General features: G+C 42.6%; 1 protein-coding gene across 7 annotated transcripts in view; it reads left to right on the top strand.

Moving 5' to 3' along the window:
- HIVEP1 (HIVEP zinc finger 1) overlaps positions 1–21,756 on the top strand; it is a 135,561-nt gene that overhangs the window by 111,011 nt on the left and 2,794 nt on the right. For 6 of the 7 annotated variants that reach the window (XM_061398857.1, XM_061398855.1, XM_061398859.1 and 3 more), the window contains 2 exons: positions 1,899–2,000; positions 20,812–21,305. In XM_061398857.1, coding sequence (XP_061254841.1) covers positions 1,899–2,000; positions 20,812–21,305 — 596 coding nt within the window. The remainder of the gene's footprint in view (positions 1–1,898; positions 2,001–20,811; positions 21,306–21,756) is intronic. The other variant, XM_061398861.1, reaches the window with a different exon arrangement.

The raw sequence follows: 21,756 nt of genomic DNA, 5'->3' as shown, positions 1-21,756 counted from the left end.
TGACTTGTAAATGGAAATTTCAGCCACAATAAGATGGGAAAACTAGTCATAACTTTTAGTATGAAAATTTTGAAGCATACAGAAAAGTAGATATTTGTATAATGAGCACCGGTATACCCATCATCTTTTAATAGTTGTTAACATGTTGCCAAATTTGCTTCATGCTTTATTTTAAAATAAATGTCAGACCTGGCAAGTCATTTAAGCTGGACATTCTCTCTAGAATCACAGAGGTCAGGGTTTGCTGGATCCTAGTATCTAGTCCGGGCCCCACTTTCCCTTGAACCTGTTAAGCCCCAAGCTCTGGGATGTTGTACATACCAACTAGTGCAAGAATTGGCCTAAACAGGTTTGACCAGATCCACCGGCTCACTGAATTTTTAGTGGAATTGAAGTTCTATAAATATTGCAGTTTCACTGGTCTTCTAGCTACCGCAAGATTTGGCTCCAAGTCTGGACCAGTGATTCAGACATGTTTAGCTCTTCTAAAGGTTTATTCTCAAATACTTATATGCCCCTGCTCACCAAACCCAGCATTTAGATTTTGTTTCTTTTCAAAAGAGGTGATTTTCCCTTGGCAATTTTGGGTGTGTGTGGCATTATCCACTCAAGCTGCTTGTTATCCTCTAGAGAATCTGAGTTCTCTCCCTGTATTAATAATCACTTTGGGCCAGCATGCCCAGTGGTTCCCAGTGTAACCCAGTGGGTCAATATACCAGCTGTCAGAGGAAATACCCCTTTAGGGTTACTATTAGGAGACTTTTAGTCACAAGGGTGAATACTTACAGGGGTAAATATACCAGCTGTCAGAGGAAATACCCCTTTAGGGTTACTATTAGGAGACTTTTAGTCACAAGGGTGAATACTTACAGGGGTAAATATACCAGCTGTCAGAGGAAATACCCCTTTAGGGTTACTATTAGGAGACTTTTAGTCAGAAGAGTGAAGTGAAATTAATGCAGAAAATTCTTTCTCTTGTTCCAAACACACAGAAATACTATTTGTAATACAACAACTAACTATAGTTTTGAATGGATAGCCAAGCTTGAAATTTAGAAAGACAGATTCTCAGGTAACAAAAATAAAAAAGAAACTCCAAACTAGCACGGTGAACAGATAATGGAAAAAAAAAAGTCCATAAAGGCATCAAGCCAGATGTATGTCCACAGACCTGGGGGTTCATACTCGGCCTAGAATGGAGTCTAAGGCCTCTGAAAGGAGCCTGGCTCACCTGCCCAGTGTCTTTGGGCCATGTAGGGGAAAAGCTCCCTGCTGAAAAACAAATCCCTATACCTATGCCATGCCAAAAAGATCCCCAGATTCATCCAGAATTACTGGAATGAAGCTTTTCAAGTCTCAGGCAGAAGCATCTGGAAAACCGACATATAGAGATGTCTACAGCCCAGGGTACTTACAACTTCATGCAGAACCATCTTGCTCAAGATAAGTTTACAATAAAAACTAAGAAGTGTACAAGGAAATAAAATACTATGAGGGAAAGCCAGCAAACACAGCCTGGGGAGAATTCAGAAACCACAGGTCACAGTGCAATCTGAAAGGGACTTTAAGTGTGTATAAAATGTTCTATGAAATAAATAAGGACTGGAGAATAGAAACCGTAAGGCAATGGTAGACATTATCAAAGTAGAGGAGATTATTACTTAATAATAATTAAGTAATAATCTGAATAATAAATCTCTCTTCTTTATGATTACTTAACAACAGGGTTATTACGACATACAGATGCCAGTATTTTCTTTTGAACAAATTTTAGTCATTGGAATTGTGTAACCACAGTCTGTACTTTCACTTGAAATAGGAATGGAATTTGCCAATATTGACAAATGCAATAGCCAAATAATACTATGTAAGCTTAGTAAACATTCTTTTCCCTTAAGGAAATCTGACAAAACACATGAAGTCCAAGACACATAGCAAGAAATGTCTGGATTTAGGCGTCTCAGTAGGTTTAATAGATGAACAAGATACAGAAGAATCAGGTAAGGCTTTATTCCATATTTTTCATAAATGCTATTTACAGTGTACTCTTTTTTTTTTTTTTTTTTTGCATCCATACTCTTCTTTCCATTCCCACTGACTTTGCTCAGTTCCTATTTTCATTGCCTCTTATTTATCCTATGTGATAGACTCCTGATCAGTTTCCCATCTTTACTTTGTCTTCCTTCCTTTAACATCTATCCCTGCTGACGTTGTTAATCTTCCTGCAGCATGTGTCTGATCATACTATCCCTCCGCTCCGAGTCTTCCATCGGTTTCCATTTGCCTACCAAGAACAGTATGAGCCACTTGACAGAGTAATTCCTCACAATCCTTTCTAGTCTGACGCCCGCCCGCCCGCTTCTCCACCTGTGTCCCTCATCTCTCTCTCTCTCTTCACTTGCCCCACCGCTTGAGTCTCCTGCTTCCGTGACGCTGATCCGGCTCTGCCTGTACCGCTCTCCCTGAAGGCCCCGCCCCCGGTCCCCGCAGAAACGCGGCTCCCCGTCTGCACCCGGTCGAAATCTTATTTCCTCCAAGATCCAGCTCAAATCCACCGCTGGCACGAAGCCTTCTCTGATTTTTTCCCTTGCCACAACACTTGTGGAAAGCAGTTGTTCCCTTTTCTCGACACCTGCAATATTCTAGAGTTTGCCCCGTGAAAGTAATGAACCCCTTTCTGCCATGCTTTTATTATGATTTACACTCTTCCTTGCTCACCTCCTCACTGAGATTCTCAAGCGTGTCAGGAGTAGAATTCATGCCTGGGTAATACTCGAGGCCACCCACAGTCCTCAGCGCGGCGCCTTGCTCAGGGCAGCCGCTCTGGAAATATTTGTGGCATAAAGTATTCGTTTGCTTCCCCGGATTGTTTATTATCTTGGAAAGGTTAACTGGTTGTTTTCTTAACAACAGTTGTTAGCTCAACAACCAGAAGTACTTATCTCTAACCAGTTTTGAGGAGAAATAAACCTGTTCATCTGTTCTGACTAATCAGACAGTAGAATTTTATTCTTTGTAAGGCTTTTTGTTTCAACCCAAGAATTTAGCAACAAAAGAGATACATTGTTGTTTTTTTAAGTTTCCTATTGCTTTTTTGAAAAATACCCTAAATTAAACATTTACCTGCTTGCTATGTTTTAGTTAGTATGTACTAGTTTGATGTAGAAAAAATTTCCAAAGAGAAAATGGTGAAGACATCTTTGAAAACATAGGTAAAAAAAGCAAATGTTTTTCATTCCACCTGACAACAATTAACACACTAGATGAACCAGCCTGAATTTGTTTCTAAATATTCAAGAGAAGTGACTCATGTCGGAAGTGCTACGGTTGATATGATTTATTATTTTAAGCTTAAGGAAAAGATTGCCTTAAAATTTAATTACTGGCAATAAATGGATGTGTTCTTAAAAGAAGGAAAAGATAATTATAACAAACTTAGGACAAAAAGGAAGTTCTTAGTGTTTTATAGACACTTTGATACACTGATGCATATTGGGAATGGCAATATCAGGATTTAAAAGTAATATGTCAAATTAACATATGTGTAACTTTTTTGTCCTAGGAACAGAAGTATTAAAACTGATTTTAGAATGGCTAGGAATTGAATTCTGTGTTGGTGTCTTTGTTTAAAGACACACATTTAATAAAATTAATATACCTATAGTTTACTTCTAATATAAATCATCTGTTTGATTTATTTTCTGCTCTTTATAATCCTGCAGTAAATTAACTACCATAAGTATTTAAGTGAAAAAAATCTCTCCTCATTATTTATTTGCTTTATTGCTGTTCCACAGAGCAATTCAGAATTAAAAAGCTAGGAAAAAACAGTAAGGGTTTCAGTGAGTATATTTATCACCTACAGACTAGAAAAAGCTCAAAGTAAGGGCTGTAACATGAAACACTAATTTCTGAAAAAGGTATAAATGTTAAAAGCATTATTATTATAATATATACTCAAGTGTTTTTTACTTTTTCAAGAAGATAAGTCTTACAAAATTAAGTAAATGTCTGTAGAAATCTACTGAATTGTCAAGGGAAGCTTGTGTTTATATCCCAGATTTCCATAGGCGAATTAAGTGCAGTATTCATGAATTATCAGCATCATTCCGATTGGCTGACTAATGATGATCTTACGTTATCTCGCATTCATTTTTGTCATTTCTCACCCCATTCCAGAAGCACTGGAAGCAGGTTTTAGGTTACGACTCAAACTTAATGGCCCTAATTCCCAATTTCAGTTGAGATCCTCTGATAAAACTCGAGGTAGCTTTACCTGTTTTTCTGTGTGTATGTGTGTGTGTGTGTTTTAATTACTGTATTTATTGGTAATACTCTCAGGTTTTTTTCATGGTTTTTATTGAATAGTAAATTATAGCACTTCGATGGATTTTGCCAACTGCTATCTTATACCAGAGACCTCATGTTTCTTTATAAAATGCCAACAAAACATATTCCTTCACTTTTGCTTTATTATAGGCTTGCAGTGAAGGCAATAAATGGTCAGTATTTATTGTTTGAAACAAATGGTCTTGCTTTCCCTTTATTGTCTTTTGTTCTTCTAAAAAACGTTTTGTTTTTTTTTTAATACAGTTGACATTACAAAGAGTTTTATTATATGCACTCAAGTATTCACACCAGAGTTGGTGATTATATTTTCTTTCATTGGCTTTAAGTCTTTCTCTTAAATTCAGTGTATTTGGGGTGGGCAGGGGTGGGGGGGGGCAAGCTAAATAAAGATCATACATGAGGTGCAATGTCCCTTACTTACCCTTCATGTCACTCTCCCCAGAGGCAAACAGTCACCACACTTAGGGATTTTCTTTCAGTTCATTTACCATACATGTGCATATCCAAACATAACACGTTGGGTTTTAAATTTGTATTCCAAATTTGCATAGACACTATCACCTTATATGTAGATACCTAGAAAATTAATTTTGCTTTATAATTTTAAGTTGTTCTGTAGAACAGTTTGTATTTCTCCACATCCTTAACTATACCGGATAACTGTATGAATTTTAACTTGGGACCAATTTGATGGATGACGTCTTATTGCTTTATTTATGTGTTCTTGATTACTATCCTAAGGTTGGATCTTACAGTTCTTTGGGACGTAGTTTCATGCTGTTAAACTGATGGCAGTGAGAGGTGGGATCTTGCTGAGCAATTCTTCAGATGTCTGTGTTTTTAGAGAGGGAAGCCCGGAAGCCTGCAATGTGATGCCGCATGTCTGCAGGGCAGACTTGTTTTCTAGTCCAACACCCGCCTAGAACATAGTAGGTATTCTTTTTCACTCTCCTTTGCTCATTCCTTCTCATCTTCTGTCTCTATACGTGGTGCCCAGGGCCGTGATTTCTAAGCTCTCATCTTTTCTGTCTATGCCCCTCCTCCGGTAGTCTCATCCAGTCTTCTGACTTTTTAAATGCCATCTATATGCTGATGATTCCATTATTTGCTCTAGACCTACACGTCCATCTGCCTGCTCACCACCTCCTCTTGGACGTTCTAATGGAACATCTAGAACCTGATGTGCCCCAAACTCCTGGTTGACTCCTTTCCTCTTAAGACGCATGTTTCCCTGTGGTTTTTCCCCCCATCCTTTCAGCTGTTGCACTGAAATCTTGAAGTCTTGGTCTGATGTCCTTTGCCTCCAATCCATCAGGAAAACCGTCACCTCCTCCTTCAAAATGCATTCAGAAAAGTGCTTTGGGCCACCTGTGGCACCCAGCTCTGGTCAAAGCTACCATCCTGTCTTCTAAGTTGCTTGCAGTAGCCCCTGATGGTCTTTGGAGTTCAACCCCTGTCTCTTCACAGGCTGCTTCCGACACAGCAGCCAAAGTGGCTTTTTAAAATGATGTCGTTACTTTGCTTAAAACCCTCCATCAGCCTCCTGGCTTGTTCAGAGCTGTGGTCTGTGCCCCCCGCGAGCTCTCTGCCCCCCGCCCCCACTTCCTCGCTGGGTGCTGGAAGGCATGCCATCATCTCAGCGCTCTGCTCAGATGTCACCTCATCAGGGAGGCCTTCCTGCACCGCCCGAGAAGAAACCCCTGGCCCTCTCACCGCCAGCCTTGCTCACACCCCCGACCTGCTTATTTTTCTCTGTGGAATTTAACCACCACGAGGAATGTGAGTATTATCTGTTCATTTCAACTAGAAAGTAGAACAGAAGGACAGGCATCTCCTCATGCTTGCTGCTCTGTGACTTGCTGGGACTGTTACCAGCAAGTCATAGACGGTAAATAGTTGTAGACTGAATGAATGACTGGGAAATATGACCTTTTACTGTCAGGAAATAACTCAATATTGTTTTTTTTTTTAATATTTATTCATCTTCCATTAAATTCCTTCACTGTGATGAAATGGTAGCTGTAATACAATATTTAACGCCTTTACTTATGAATAGCATTTACATGATTTAGCCATGGTATTATAGGTATTTGACACAGGTATTATCAAAGAGATGATGGCCATTCATTTGTTTCTTGGTTATTTATGGGTTATAAGAGCAGAAGACTAGTGGGTATTTTAAGCTACCCTGACCATTCCATTTCTTCATCCTTAGTAATGATCTGCCCAGACTGATAAGTATCTGTGGCCATTTTTCAGTGGTTCCAGAGAAGAGTTTATTCTCTTTCTGGTGGATTCCTTTTACGGATTTAGCGCTGCAGCCGCTGTCCAGTATGTGCAAAGGCATTGCCCTCGGGAGCTCCTCGCCTGTGGCTGTGATGCTGGAATGTTGAGTGAGCCCAGCCTGGCCAGGGTCCACTTCCCCAAAGCTGGGATCTGGGGAGGACAGGGATACCTGGTTGGGAACAGAGAGATGACTGGGGGTATCCCAGGAGAAAGGAAAGGAAGGGAATATAGAAAAAAGTATATTTATCCATATGTCACTTTGTTCAAAAAAGTATTGATGAGACGGGGTAGGGTAAAGGATTCTGGACCCAGGGAGTTGTTAGGCAAAACCCCAGAAGTTGGGAGAGGGGTGGAGGGCATTAAGAGTGTAAATGCAGATGAGAAGAGAGCACTGGCAAGCTGCGGGGGTCGGGGTCCTGCTGTACAGGAGAATTTCAGCATGGGCCTTTAAGAAAGTCGGAGGGGTTTGGGGTGTTTTTTTTTTTTTAATTATCTAAAATAATTTAAAGTCACTGCTGTTTTAGTCCCATATATATATGAAAAAGCTGGCTTAAAACCCAACATTCAAAAAACTAAGATCATGGCATCCAGTCCCATCACTTCATGGCAAATAGATGGGGAAACAATGGAAACAGTGACAGACTTTATTTTCTTGGGCTCCAAAATCACTGCAGATGGTGACTTCAGCCATGAAATTAAAAGACACTTGCTCCTTGGAAGAAAAGCTATGACCAACCTAAACAGCATATTAAAAAGCAGAGACATTGCTTTGCTGACAAAGGTCCATATCGTCAAAGCTGTGGTTTTTCCAGTAGTCATGTATGGATGTGAGAGTTGAACCATAAAGAAGGCTGAGCGTCAAAGAATTGATGCTTTTGAACTGTGCTGGAGAAGACTCTTTAGAGTCCCTTGGACTGCAAGGAGATCCAACCAGTCCATCCTAAAGGAGATCAACCCTGAGTACTCACTGGAAGGACTGATGCTGAAACTGAAGCTCCAGTACTTTCGCCACTTGGTGCAAAGAGCTGACTCATTAGAAAAGACCCTGATGCTGGGAAGGATTGAAGGCAGGAGGAGAAGGGGACAACAGAGGATGAGATGATTGGATGGGATCCCTGACTCAATGCATATGAATTTGAGCAAGCTCCGGGAGTTGGTGAAGGACAGAGAGGCCTAGAGTGCTGCATCCCATGGGGTTGTAAAGAGTCAGACACGACTGAGCGACTCAACAACTATATATCTGACTTTTGCTTCCCAGGTGGCTCAAAGGTAAAGGGTCCACCTGCCAATGCAGGAGACATGGGTTCAGTCCCTGGGTTGGGAAGATCTGGAGGAGAAAATTACCCAGTATTCATGCCTGGAAAATCCCATGGACAGAGGGCTACAGTCCAGGGGATCACAAAGAGTCAGACACAACTGGGCAACTATGCACACACGCATACACATCTGACTTTTAATCTGGATCGTTTTCTCAAATATTCTTGAAACAAGGAAGCACAAATAGTAGAGTTTTTAATCCATGCCCCCTTGGAATTTTCATTGCCGAGCTTTTGTTTGTTTTTTCTTTCTGCCCCTGCTGTTTTATTTTGTAGTGGGAATTTAGACAGTAATGACTGAAAGACACATGATTTCTGTAAGTGGGTAGTCCCATTTGGCAACCACAGTAATAATACCATAGAGCAAAACTCTTTTTCTGGAAGGGTGTTTTTACACACAGAGTACCTGAAGGTGTCAGCATCCCTCCTCCTCCACCAGGTGGAGTTTACAGGTTTGGGTGGATCGTTAGTAACTTTGCCCTCATGCATCCAGTTTTGTATGTATAAATATATAATGACTCACTCAGAAGTCTTGCTGTTCATTTAGTAAATCAGGGAGCTTTATTTCTCTTGGTGTTCATTTCTGCTCTGACTCAGCAGCATCACAGGATAGATTTCCCTGCAGAATAGACCATCTAAAAGCCGAGGACTTGATTTGTTCCTGCCTTCACATTTCTGCGTGTGTTTGAAACCTCACCCTTAATCAATTCCATAAGGATGTTGTAAGGAAGAGTGGTGTACGTTATGAAGTGTTTCATTTCAGGATCAATTTTATTTTCCAAGGAAAAATATAAGTTATCAGCCATACTAATGTAGCAGAAGTAGCGGCTGACTTAAAATAGGAGGGAGAATAGCATTTTCAGTTCTCCCAGTTTTAATCTAATTGAAATGTACATCTGCTGGTGGGAAGCTCAGGTCCAGAAGCTGCTCAGGGCAGAGAGGTCTCAAGCGCTGGCTTCTCTCCCATGCTGCTTCCTTGCCTCCCATAGGAGTATCCCAGGTCCCTCATCACGCCAGGAAACCCCTCCTTCTCAGGAGCAGGCTCACAGCCGCTGTTCGAGACTTCAGCTGCCATCACCAGATTCCTGCCTGACCGTGTATTCCTTGTTTTCCGGAAAACAAGTGGTGAAATTGCCCTTGTGTAATGTAGGGTCTTTCCACATATTAGCTTGCTGTCTCTTTCCCTTTAACCATGAACAGTCTTAACTAGTTTTGATAGCCACCTACATATTTCACATGCGCAGCAGGGAAGTGCTGTCAGAAGTGGGGTCCTAGAACACTTTAGGAAGGACTGTTAGAGTCAGCACGCTTGATTAAAGTCACGTAAGCCTTAACAGCCAATGCTAACAGGAGATGTGAGAACTTGCTCCAGATATTTAAGCCTTGATTAATCTCAGACATCTGGGAAATGGGTATAAACTTTTTAAAGGGGAAAACCCACAAGGATGTTATTTGGGAGAACCTGATTCTAAATGCCAGAGTTTGCTGCATAGCAACCAGAAACCTAAGGATTGCGTTTTTAGGTTTATTGAAAAAATTGGGGGAGGGGCAGGGGGCGCTTGGCCATTTAATTGATCTTTTCTGTAGCATACATAATCATCAAGAAATATCATCTCTGAGCTTTCACTTATTCAACAAAATTAAAGGCTCTCTAAAGGCCAGTGTTGCTACAGAGTATCCCACCATAATATTTATTTGAAAAATCATAACCGTTTGATAATGTCTTGGTCAGCTTCTGGTTTTCCTGGGAAGATTCCAAGCCTTTTTATTCCATGTTCATATTTAATTATTCCTTTATATTTGCCTTGTTTATTTTCATCAGAGATTTACTCTAGATTTATTTCTACTTACCTACAGTATTTCTTCTCCTGATATCATCTCCAACCTTTTTCTTTTTTTATGGAATGTCCTAAACCTGTTTTCTCGTCTACCAGCTCTTAACCCCAAACGTCACGCACCAGCGTAGTGCGCGAGTTTCCTGGTTGATGGAGCATTCACTATAGGTCCCTGTGGAGGTGCTGTGATGAAGGACCAAGTGCTCCTGAGCTGTTGACTCTTCACTCCCCTTAGCAACATGGGCTGTATGGCTGCCCATCTTATCCTTCAGCAGATAAATTCTTGTTCTCACTTTTCAAATGGACTGAATTTAGAGATGTTGGGAAGCATTTATTCTGAATTAAGCAGAGGGGACTGTAATCTTACCTAAGGCAACCATTAAACGTTGGACATCCGCCGTCTCAAGTTTCCATTTAGTTTAAACCTAGCACCTCAAGCTGTAATTATAGTAGGTGCTTATGAAAAGTCCTACCCTCCAGCCAGCTGTGCGCCTCCCTGTAATCTTGCCAGGCAAAATTATGTAGTCTCAGGAATTCTGTCCCTGTGTTCTTGGGATCTTAGTAAATACTTCTTTTGTATTCACCTTTTGTGTCAAAAAATCACACCGCTGGCTATTTGCTTTTTATGCTCTGATCCAAAGAATGTTTTCGTCAACAGACTGCTGGGCTTCAGTGCTAGGAATGCTGATATGTGCCCTTCACTGCCAGGCTGGGAGAACCATTCAGAGTGGCAGAGTGCAACTGGAAACACGGTTCTTGTTGGTGATGAAGTTCTTAGGATGGTGTGTGTAAGAAGGTGCGGTTAGATCACAGGACTTAAACCCTGTATCACATTTACCCTGAAAATTAATTTAGTGAAGAACTAAATGAAGTTCTTTCAAAACGAAATTACCTGAAGGATATGTTTTTGTCACTGGGATGTTTGCAGAAGATATTTTTACTCCTTTTAAGAAAAACTTTCACACAATATGAAACCATGATAGGTCTTGGAGTCTATAGTTAAAATAAAGAAGCGCTCATGTCAGTAGTGAGCAACACAGACAGCACTGCCTTTTGGTTTACTTCCTAAAGTTAGCAAATGTTAAACTCTAGCCCATTATATAGTTAAGATGAAAACATAGTTTAACAAAAACCCATTATTGCAGTAGTCGCATGCTTTGGGAAACTTTTCCCCCATGTTGCCCTTGTTTGGATTTCAGAGAAATTATGAGGGAAAAAAAGAGAGAAAACTTGCAACAACAGAACATTGATGGAGGAGTTGCCACTGACCTCCCAGGGGAGCCAGTCTGAGGGAGGCCCCAGACTCAGCCAGCAGGGGTCGCTGTTGGGCAGCGATGAGAGGGCAAGCCTGCAGCGCATCTAACTGAAATGGGATTTGGAAATACATCCATCTTCAGGGAAACGGTTTGATGAGTTAATTTTGAAAAACACTATGGCTGCACTGCTTGCCTTCTTTTTCCCTCATAAATTTAAATTTACAGAAAATAGAATTCACATTACAAATATGTAGAATTGTACTGAGTACTGGAAATGTTTCTTTATAATGAGTTGAGAGTGTGCCCAGGAGGAGGGAAATTAAATAGAACTTTTAGAAGCCATTTATCTATGAACTTATTAAGTAAGTATGGCTTCTTTACTTCTGTTCTTGGTTCCCTGGGAGTTGCAGAGGGGTGGCCGACAGCTTTCACCCCACTGGAGTTCCAAATAGGAAAAGGAGTGCGTCAAGGCTGTATATTGTCACCCTGCTTATTTAACTTATATGCAAAGTACATCATGAGAAACACTGGGCTGGAAGAAGCACAAGCTGGAATCGAGATTGCCGGGAGAAATATCAGTAACCTCAGATATGCAGATGACACCACCCTTATGGCAGAAAGTGAAGAGGAACTAAAAAGCCTCTTGATGAAAGTGAAAGAGGAGAGTGAAAGAGTTGGCTGAAAGCTCAACATTCAGAAAACTAAGATCATGGCATCTGGTCCCATCACTTCATGGGAAATAGATGGGCAGTGGAGACAGTGTCAGACTTTATTTTTGGGGGGCTCCAAAATCACTGCAGATGGTGATTGCAGCCAGGAAATTAAAAGACGCTTACTCCTTGGAAAAAAAGTTATGACCAAGCTAGATAGCATATTCAAAAGCAGAGACATTACTTTGCCAACAAAGGTCCATCTAGTCAAGGCTGTGGTTTTTCCAGTAGTCACGTATGGATGTGAGAGTTGGACTGTGAAGAAAGCTGAGCACCGAAGAATTGATGCTTTTGAACTGTGGTGTTGGAGAAGACTCTTGAGAGTCACTTGGACTGCAAGGAGATCCAACCAGTCCATTCTGAAGGAGATCAGCCCTGGGATTTCTTTGGAAGGAATGATGCTAAAGCTGAGACTCCAGTACTTTGGCCAACTCATGCAAAGAGCTGACTCATTGGAAAAGACTCTGAAGCTGGGAGGGATTGGGGGCAGGAGGACAAGGGGACGACAGAGGATGAGATGGCTGGATGGCATCACCGACTCGATGGACGTGAGTGTGAGTGAACTCCGGGAGTTGGTGATGGACAGGGACGCCTGGCGTACTGCGATTCATGGGGTTGCAAAGAGTCAGACACGATTGAGCAACTGCATTGAACTGAACTGAACATTCCCTGTAGCTCAATGGTAAAGGGTCTGCCTGCAATACAGGAGACCAGGGTTCGAACCCTGGGGTCAAGAAGATCCCCTGGGGAAGGGAATGGCTACCCACTCCAGTTTTCTTGCCTGCAGAATTCCATGGACAGAGGAGCCTGGCAGGCCACAGCCCATGGAGTGGCAAAGAGTCAGACGTGACTGAGGAACTAGCACTACTGCGACATTGTACGTACCAAGGAAGGAAGAGTTGTCAGAGTGTATCTTATTGGAATAATGATGTGGCCCTTAAATTCTGGCTTCCCGCTGTGTTTAAGTCGCTTGACTTCCTTGCGTGAGATGCGTTTGGTGTCTGGTCTGCCACAAGTGGCTGTCAGGTTTAAACATGACAGTCCAGTAAAACATTGGCAAGCTGCTTCTGTAAAAGACCTGATAGTAAATATTTTAGGCTTTATGGGCCACACAGCCTCTGTCATGATGATGAAACTCAGTGAGTGTGGCACAAAAGTTGCCATAGGCAGTATGTCAACAATGAGCCTGGCTGTGTTCCCATAATACTTTATGTATAAGAACAGGGGTAGCCACGTGGGGCTTGGCAGCCCCTGATACATACGAGGAAGTCAGTGTCGTGTGCCGTCGTAGTTACTGAGCTCAGCAACAGCCTGTAGCAAAATGCACAGTGTCACAAAGTCAGAAACGGTAGCTTCCGGGGTAGTTAGCACATCTGCGTCCTTGACCTTGCTGACTTGTGGTTGTGGGCAGGTCACTTTCCCGGTCTTCTATCAGCACAGGTTCTGAGTTGATAGGAATAGTCTTCTTTGGAGGTTAAGGGACAGCACGGTAATATGAAAGGGCTTTTTTTTTTTTTTTAAAGCACAAATGCAGGGGGCAGAGGTCTGGGCTTTGTTTTGGTGCTCTGGGTATTTAAAAGAATGCCTTTGTCTCAGGCTTCTTTAAGGTATCCGTTGTATCTTCTTTCTGCCACTCTGGAGTATCCACCCTATTTAACAAGTATGGAATGACCCGAAACTCACTTTCAAGTTTCCAAACTTCGACAGTGGTCTTCCGCCTTCAGAAGCTTCACGGCCCAGTGCACACAGGGAGATAAACACTATTCAGTCCTTATCTTGGGACAGAAAACTTCAGGAAGGAACTCCAGCTCTTCTGAAGTTCTCTGTGGGCTGCAGGCACGTGGCTGGGTCCAGGGAGAAGGCCAGGTCTAGAGACACCAGCATTTTCCCACCCCTAATACTGCAAACCTTGATCCTGAAGTATGTCATCTGGGCAAAGACAGATTAAAATGGAGCCAAGTAGTTTTACCTCCTTCCCCATGAAAAAGCATATGGTTTTCTTTATATACTCTTTCATGTAAATTGCATACACTGAATTTTAATATCTATATGTACAATTAAAAATTTTAAAGATTTATAGTATAATTGATTCTTAAACTTCCATATTCACTATAAAATACAGCATATTTGTTGTGATATTTCAAAGGTTATCAGTTTGCTTTCTCCTTCGGGTTTGTATTTTACACGTTCTACTCTTTGTAATAAAATAATTACTTGAAGCTTTTAATGTCTGTGTAAACACTCAACTCTCTCATGCATATTTAAAAGCTAGGATATTGACTATAATTCATTGATGACCTTCTTGCAGATTATTCTGTGGTTGGGTTTTATAATACGACATTGGAACATGGAGTGTTTAGCACAGACTCAGGAGCCACACCGGCCTGGGTTTGAACCTTGGTTCTGACACTTCTGAGCTGTGGGCTCCACCCTGTAAAATAATTCAGTGCTTTTTAAATTTTTTTAAATCATTGTCTGAGAAAAAAAATCATGTCCTTAATTAGTTTTTGTTTTATCTGTGATCAGATAGCAGTGCTTGGTGTGGAGAGTCTACCCGGGTTCTCCTGGAGTCTCGCTGGCTAGAACCAGAGTAGAGAGAACTGCAATATGGGTACAAGATTTAAGAGCGTGTGTATGTTTGGGGGGCGGGGACAGGGGCGTTAGGGTGTATTTTGGAGAAATTTCCTGAGCTTTTAAATTAAACAAGAGACATGTTGGAATTTATCTCAATTAATAGTTTCCTATGAAACAATAGGAGGAGAGAAAAAAAATGCATGTCAGAAAGAGAAATCTGTATGAGCATAATAAGGACAACCGGGAGATGGGGGTTGTGTACGCTTTTCTGAATGAGACAGGATCTTGGGGTCAATAGAGTAAAATGAAGATCCTGGAGCGTTGGCAAATAGATTGATGTCATTTTTTTGTTTGTTTTTTTAAGATTATTTTGGTCTCATAGAAAAGTTGAAAAGCTAGTAGAGCGTATACTCTTTATCCGGCCTCCCCATCCGAGCATCTTACATGACCATACGACACCCGTCGATACTAAGAACCCAACCCCAGCTCAGGACTGCCAGCTGGAGAGCAGGACTTGCTGGTTTTCCCCTGATGGCCTTTCCCATCCCAGGCTGTCCTTCAGGAGCCCACATCGCATCCGGCGGTCATGGCTCCCCCAGCCTTCCCTGTCTCTCATGACCTCGACATTGATAAAGAGTCCTTGTCAGTTGTTCCGTAGAATTTTCTCAACCTGAGGTTTTCTGGTACATGCTCGTGCTGGATTGAGGTTATGCGTTCTTGGGGAGGCTCCATAGGGTGACTGTGACTTTCTTGGGGCATCATATCAGGTACCTTATGTCGCTACATTTCATGGGTCACATGAGCCTCCATTCCTTGGCCAAGGTGATGTCTGCCAGGACTCCCTACTGTAAACTTAACTCTTGTTCCCTTTATGGGTGGAGATACCTGAAAACTAGGTAGATATTCTGTTTATGCATTGATGGACCTTGCCTGTGGTATTACTGTGGTGTTCTAATTCATTAATCAGAGTTTTTCTGCACCGAAAAGTTACCATTTCTCCATTTGTTCATCCATCCATTCCTTTATTGACTTCCATATGGACTTACGGCTGTGTACTTCGTTCTTTGGGTTCCAGGTCCAGTGCTGTTATTTATTGTGTAGCTCAAGTTCTCAGTGGCCATTGAGAGCTCTTTGAGGTCTGTTCCTATGCCCTTTCAATATGCTGCTGCTTTTATTATTATTATTTTTCTTTAAGCTATTCTTTACTCTTTGACACCTCAAGATGTTCCAGCCCTGGAATTGACCATTTCTCCAGGGACCCCTGGTTCCCTTTATTGGCGAATGGTATTTAGGAACCAAGGTCTAACCACTAGGTGATGCATTTCTGGCTGCTAACCTGTCACTGCTTCTAACCCCTCTTGTTGGATAGAGCTGGGAAATATCCGTATGTATACTAAATCATACGTACACACATCTGTATTTACTTCTGTGTACACACATAAACACACACGCACACACAAATGAGAACATGAGTCCATACTGATAATTCTAGTTCCAGTCCAGCCCCACAGTTTTATTCTATCTGGCCTGTTCCATTTCCTTTTTTTCTTTCTCCTACAGTGAAGAAACCTGGTTCTCATCTACAGTATGTTCACCTATTTGCTCCACTCGCGACTTCACTTTCACTTTTCACTTTAATGCATTGGAGAAGGAAATGGCAACCCACTCCAGTATTCTTGCCTGGAAGTCCCAGGGACAGAGGAGCCTAGTGGGCTGCCGTCTATGGGGTCACACAGAGTTGGACACTACTGAAGCGACTTAGCAGCAGCAGTATACCAATAAACTAATTCCAGAAATGCTGACCCACCTGTGAAAACAGATTTATAATCACAGCACAGTGTCTTTGGGCAGCTCTTTTTGTCTTATGCCATATTATCTCCCTCGTAGCTCAGCTGGTAAAGAATCCGCCTGCAATGCAGGAGATCTCACTTTGATTCCTGAGTCGGGAAGATCCACCAGAGGAGGGATAGGCTGCCCACTCCAGTATTCTTGGGCTTCCCTTGTGACTCAGCTGATAAAGAATCTGCCTGCAATGTGGGAGACCTGGGTTTGATCCCAGGGTTGGGAAGATCCCCTGGAGAAGAGAACGGCAACCCACTCCAATATTCTGGCCTGAAGAATTCCTTGGACAGAGGAGCCTGGCAGGCTACAGTCCATGGGATCTCAAAGAGTTGGACACAACTGAGTGACTTTCGCTTTTGCTTTTTCATATTATCTGGTCAGAACCCCTTCTGCCAAGGTTGCCTGGGTCGTGGTTGTGGGGTTTGTTTGTGCTCAAGTCATCAGTCTCAGCTTGCATTTCATCTTGAATTTTTCCCACATCCTGGTTAATTATGCTTTTATTTACATACCATAAAATTCACTTTATGGTGTACAGTTCTATGGTTTTTGACAAATGTGTAGAATTGTATATGTTGTTGTTCAAGTACTAAGCGTGTCCGACTCTTTGCAACCCATGGACTGCAGCACACCAGACTTGCCTGTCCTTCACTATCTCCCAGAGTTTGCTCAAACTCACATCCATTGAGTCGGTGATGGCATCCAACCATCTCATCCTCTGTCATCCCCTTTTCCTCCCACCTTCAATCTTTCCCAGCATCAGGGTCTTTTCCAGTGAGTCAGCTCTTCACATCAGGTGGCCAAAGTATTGGAGCTTCGGCTTCAGCATCAGTCCTTCCAGTGAGTGTTCAGGGTTGATTTCCCTTAGGATTGTATATCCACCCCACAATTCCATGTAGAATAGTCCTATCACCCTGCAAGTCCCCTGTACCACTTACGTGCAGATAACTGCTCCTTCCGAACCCCCATAAGAGCCCCTAGCAACTACTCATCTCTTTTCCTCCCTGTATTTCTCTGTTTTCCTGAGTCTCATATGAAAGGAATCAGAATAAGTAGCTTTTGGAGTCTGGCTTCTTTCACTTAGTAAAATGCACGTGAGATTTATCCATGTTTTTGTGGGAGTCCATTCCTTTATATTGCTGAGTAGTATTCTACTGTCTAAATGTGCCGTAGCTTCTTGTCCACTGACTACTTGAATGATATCTGAGTTGCTTCCAGGATTTGGCAGTCATAAATAAAGTTACTATAAAACATTCATATACAGCTTTTTATGTGAATGAAGTTTCCATTTCTGCAGGGTTTGATACTCGAAGTGGAATAGCTGGGTCATTAGCTTGGTGTATATTTAGCTTTGGCAGAAACTATCAAACTGTTTTTCAAAGTGTCTAGACCATTTATTCTAACAGGTGTATAGTGGCATTTCATGGTGGGTTTAATTTGCATTTCCCTAATGATTGATGACGTTGAGCATGCTTCTCTGTGCTGTTTGCTTTCCAGTTGTCTTTGGTGAAGTGTCTTCAAGGATTTTGCCCATTCTTTAAAGTGGGTTGTTTGCTTTCTTATTGTTGAATTTGGGTAGTTTTCAATATATTCTGAATATAATTCCTTTGTCAGAAATGTGATTTTCAGACGTTTTCTTCCAGTCTGTGGCTTATCTTATTCTCTTTTACAGTGTCTGGCTCAGAGCAAAGTTTTCTTAATATTGATGAAGCCTGGTTTATCCATTTTTTAAATTAATTGTGCTTTTAGTGTCATATGTGAGTTTTTGTTTTTTGAAATTCCTTTCAATGGGCATAGAATTCTGTTTTGTTTTCCTATGATTATTACTTTGTTTTTCATTGGTAACATTTCGTTTTTTTCTCCCATAGTTTCTTCTCACAGCTGAAATTCCCACTTGGTATTATATGTTGCTCACCATTCTCATCAGAGCTTTTAAAATACTATATTGATCAACTATTTTAAATTCTCTGAAAGCTCTCACATCTGTATCATATCTGACTGGTTCTGATTGCTTTTCCTCTTCTATGTTTTCTTGCCTTTTTGGATGCCTTGTAATTTTTGTTGAGAGCTAGACATCTTGCATAAGACAATAGAGACCAATGTAAATAGCGTTTATGCCTGGCAAGTCCCTTCAGGTGAGAGTTGAAGCCTTGCTGTTGCCGGTCAGGAGCTGGACTGGGTTGGAGAGCTCTGTTGCTGTTAAGATTACTACCACCAGAGCATGAAAGGGTTCAGATTCCTAAAGAGGCATTTCTTGTTTGGGGTGCGGGTTGGATTGTAAGAGAAATGCTTGTTCCATTCCCGTTTCAGGTCTTCCCTTTGTGCTCTGCATCAGAGAGGGTGCTGAACACATTCTGTTCTCCTGGTGCTCTTACTGCAGTATTTTGCTGTTAGCTCTCACTTGAGGTGCCTTAGCCTGGCATTAGGGGGTGAGGAGGAGGGTGGGGTGGCCCTCTGTTCTGGCCCTGCCCCAGCCTTCTGCAGGCACCCTGTCCTCGGGTCCCTGGGCTCTGGCCCTCTTGTTCTCCTGCCCCAGCTCAGCGGTTGTGGTGGGCTCAGCCAGCAACCCTGTCCCTCCTTAGGGAGCAGAGTCGTGTTTTTCCTCTTACTCACTCCATTTCCTCACCGTAGTAAATTCTCCCCAGTATCCCAGGGCAGCGATGCTTCAGCGCTCCTCTTCACAGGGTGGAGTGTTTGTTCCCTATGGAGAGAAGGGAGGGGGTGCAGGGAGTTCCCCGCCCCTCCTAAATGCTGCTTCTCTCCCCTGGATCCCGACTACCGTGGATGCTTAGTCCGCTTTTCTGTGGGGTTAAACAGTGATCATCGTCTACAACCTGAAGGAAGACGTAGCCTCAGAGGGTCCACCCAGCCCCTCCCGCCCGCACTCGGCCCTAACCAGTCTGTCCACCTCTGACCATGCGTGTCCTGCCGCGTCTGCCCCGGATGACTCAAGCTCATCTCCCTTCTCTTATATAGACGCTCCTTGGAGCTTGGGCTGTTTGATGGGACTCCAGCCTTACGATGGATTTGGGGAGAGTTGTAAATTTAAAGTTAGGCCTGTTCTTAAAAAAAAGAAAAGAAAAGAAAACAGTGGTAGCTTTTGAGCAAGTCTCACCGTAGTCGGGCTTTGCGGCAGGACTGGCCTCTGATGAAATCGGCTTCCCTCTCCAGTCACCTGTTCCCCCGCCTCAGTCATTCAGTTTCTTCTGTTTTGTTTTCTACTTTCTCTTATGAAAGAATTTTTTTCTCTTATTAAAATCTCTAAAAATATATCTGATTTGGTATTCATGTGGCAAATTCAAAACATATGAGGGATGACGGTCTAATTTTAGATTTTCAACATCACAGGGTATCATAGAGGGATCTGAGGAAGGGGGCAGAGCACCTACCCAGACCGTGCCCACCCCATGTCCAGTGTGGGCACCTGTGGAATTCAATAGATCGGTGCTACTTTATCTATTATTTTACAACAAAATAGTAGAACCCGTAAAACAGAAGGCATGAAACCATATATTAGAAGCCTACATGTATGTTTTAAGCACAAAAGTAACATGTGCTTGAGATTTTTTTAAAAAGTTCTAATCTGTTCTATCTCCTAGAAATAATCATCCATAAATGTGTTGGTGTTCTTCTCTAAGAACTTATCTTTGTAATATAGAAAGAGTAATAAAGTAAATTAATACACAGACCATTTGGGAAACCCAGGAAAGATACCTGTTAGTTATTTCTCTGTTCACATTTTTTCTCTTCAAAAAGTACATGTAAATGGAGACTGCATTGCAGCAAAACTGAATGTCATATAGCTCAGCAACAGTGACTGGGGTGGAGATTTTACAATGCTCTTCTGTTTAACTGTTTAAACTCTATTAGCTTTCTAAGGGAAAGTGCCTCTGATTTTGCAAGTTTTGAATAGACAAGGTTTGAAATCCAGTCTCACATGCACTTGTGAGAATTTTAAAACTATTCCCTGGACTATCTTGACTATTCCTTGTTAAACATTGTCTCACATGACATTATATGGCTGACATTAATGACTTTTAACTAATATTCCATTTCCTATGAGAAATGGGTTGAGTCATCACGGAAAAAAAAATTACAGAATATTACTACTCAGAGAACAGCAGAAACATGCCTAAAATGCTATGCGAATATCATGGAAAATTATTGTTTGCAAATACAAAATGCCACCAGTATTTTGATTTCATTTTACTTTGTTCAACAAAAGGGCGGTACAAACAAGTAGAGAAGAAGAGCCCAGAGAATGAGTTGCAGTGAACTCTCGGTTCACTTTCTCTGTAGAGTCCAGGCTTCTTTTGGAGGTATAAAATTTGAGGCTTCGGTTTCTGGCCTGCACTACGTATCACCCTTTGCCCGTCTGCTCTGGCGAGGTTCGTCCACCTTCCGCGTCCTCCAGGAAGCCCTCCTGGCCACTCCCCTCCTCTACCGGCGCATCCCTCCGATCCCCGCTGTCCTGACTGCCTTCCTCCCCGTGTCATCCTCCCCGACTAAACTGGGGGCTCTGTGTGGGCAGCGTCCTGGCCTTGAATATTCCTCGCAGTATTGCCAAGCTTATAAAAAAAGAAGATGCCATCCGTTAAACTTGCATAAGCATCTATAACATCCCCTCTCGGTTGTTTTTTCTCAGACGAGAAACAGAGGTTCAGTTTTGAGAGGTCTGGATACGACCCGGAGGAATCCGACGGCGCCGAGGACGACGACATCGAGAACGAGGAGGAGGACGAGGACAGCCAGGCCGAGTCGGTGCTGTCGGCCGCGCCCTCCGCCGCCGCCAGCCCACAGCATCTGCCGGCCAGGGGCGGCCCTGGGGACCCCACGGGTGCGGACGAGGATGCCAGCGCCCCCGAGGGTTCTCCCGGGGGGCCCACGGACGCGATGGACGTGCTGCCAAGGGCACTGCCCACCAAGATGACGGTGCTGAGCGCGCTGCCGTCCGACCGCGGCGGGAGCCCGGGGTCCCCTGGCAGCGCCGGGCCGCGGGCAGCAGGCAATGCGGAGGCAGCCTCTCGCCCACCCGAGGGGGCGCCCAGGTCCCCGTGTCACCAGATGTCTGTGGACTACCCCAACCCCAAGGAGATGCTGAGCGGCTCTGCGGCAGGAAAGGCTGTGGCTTTAACGCAGGTAATGGATCCGTAGCCGTTTTCCTTTTGACTTCAGGAGTTAATGTACTGAAATCGCTCATTTGTAGCTAGATCAGTTTTTTTTTTCTTTTAAACCTTATTTCCTTTTGATTTAAGGCTAAAGGACATTTATGCCCTTTGGATTCGTGTTATGTATATTAGTCAGAGTTCATCTATTGTATTATAAATCTGTAAAAGAACCAAGTAGATCTTTGCAGTATGCTCATTTACTACTATTTGGTTTTTTATAAATATCTTGGAATAAAAAATATTTGTGTGCCAATGGAGAATATGTCTCGAGACCTCCATTTTCCATGGCTTCCTCTGAGATGATCTTCCACTGGCATTGATATGATGGATTTGCACTAATTATCCAAAGGGTTTGTATGTTACCCTTATTGACAAGGCAGCTACCAGTTTGACACCCCCACCCCTCCCACCCAAAAGAAAAA

Source organism: Bos javanicus, chromosome 23, assembly GCF_032452875.1.
Source record: "Bos javanicus breed banteng chromosome 23, ARS-OSU_banteng_1.0, whole genome shotgun sequence".
Classification (NCBI taxonomy): domain Eukaryota; kingdom Metazoa; phylum Chordata; class Mammalia; order Artiodactyla; family Bovidae; genus Bos; species Bos javanicus.
This window is presented reverse-complemented; position numbering and strand designations above follow the sequence as displayed.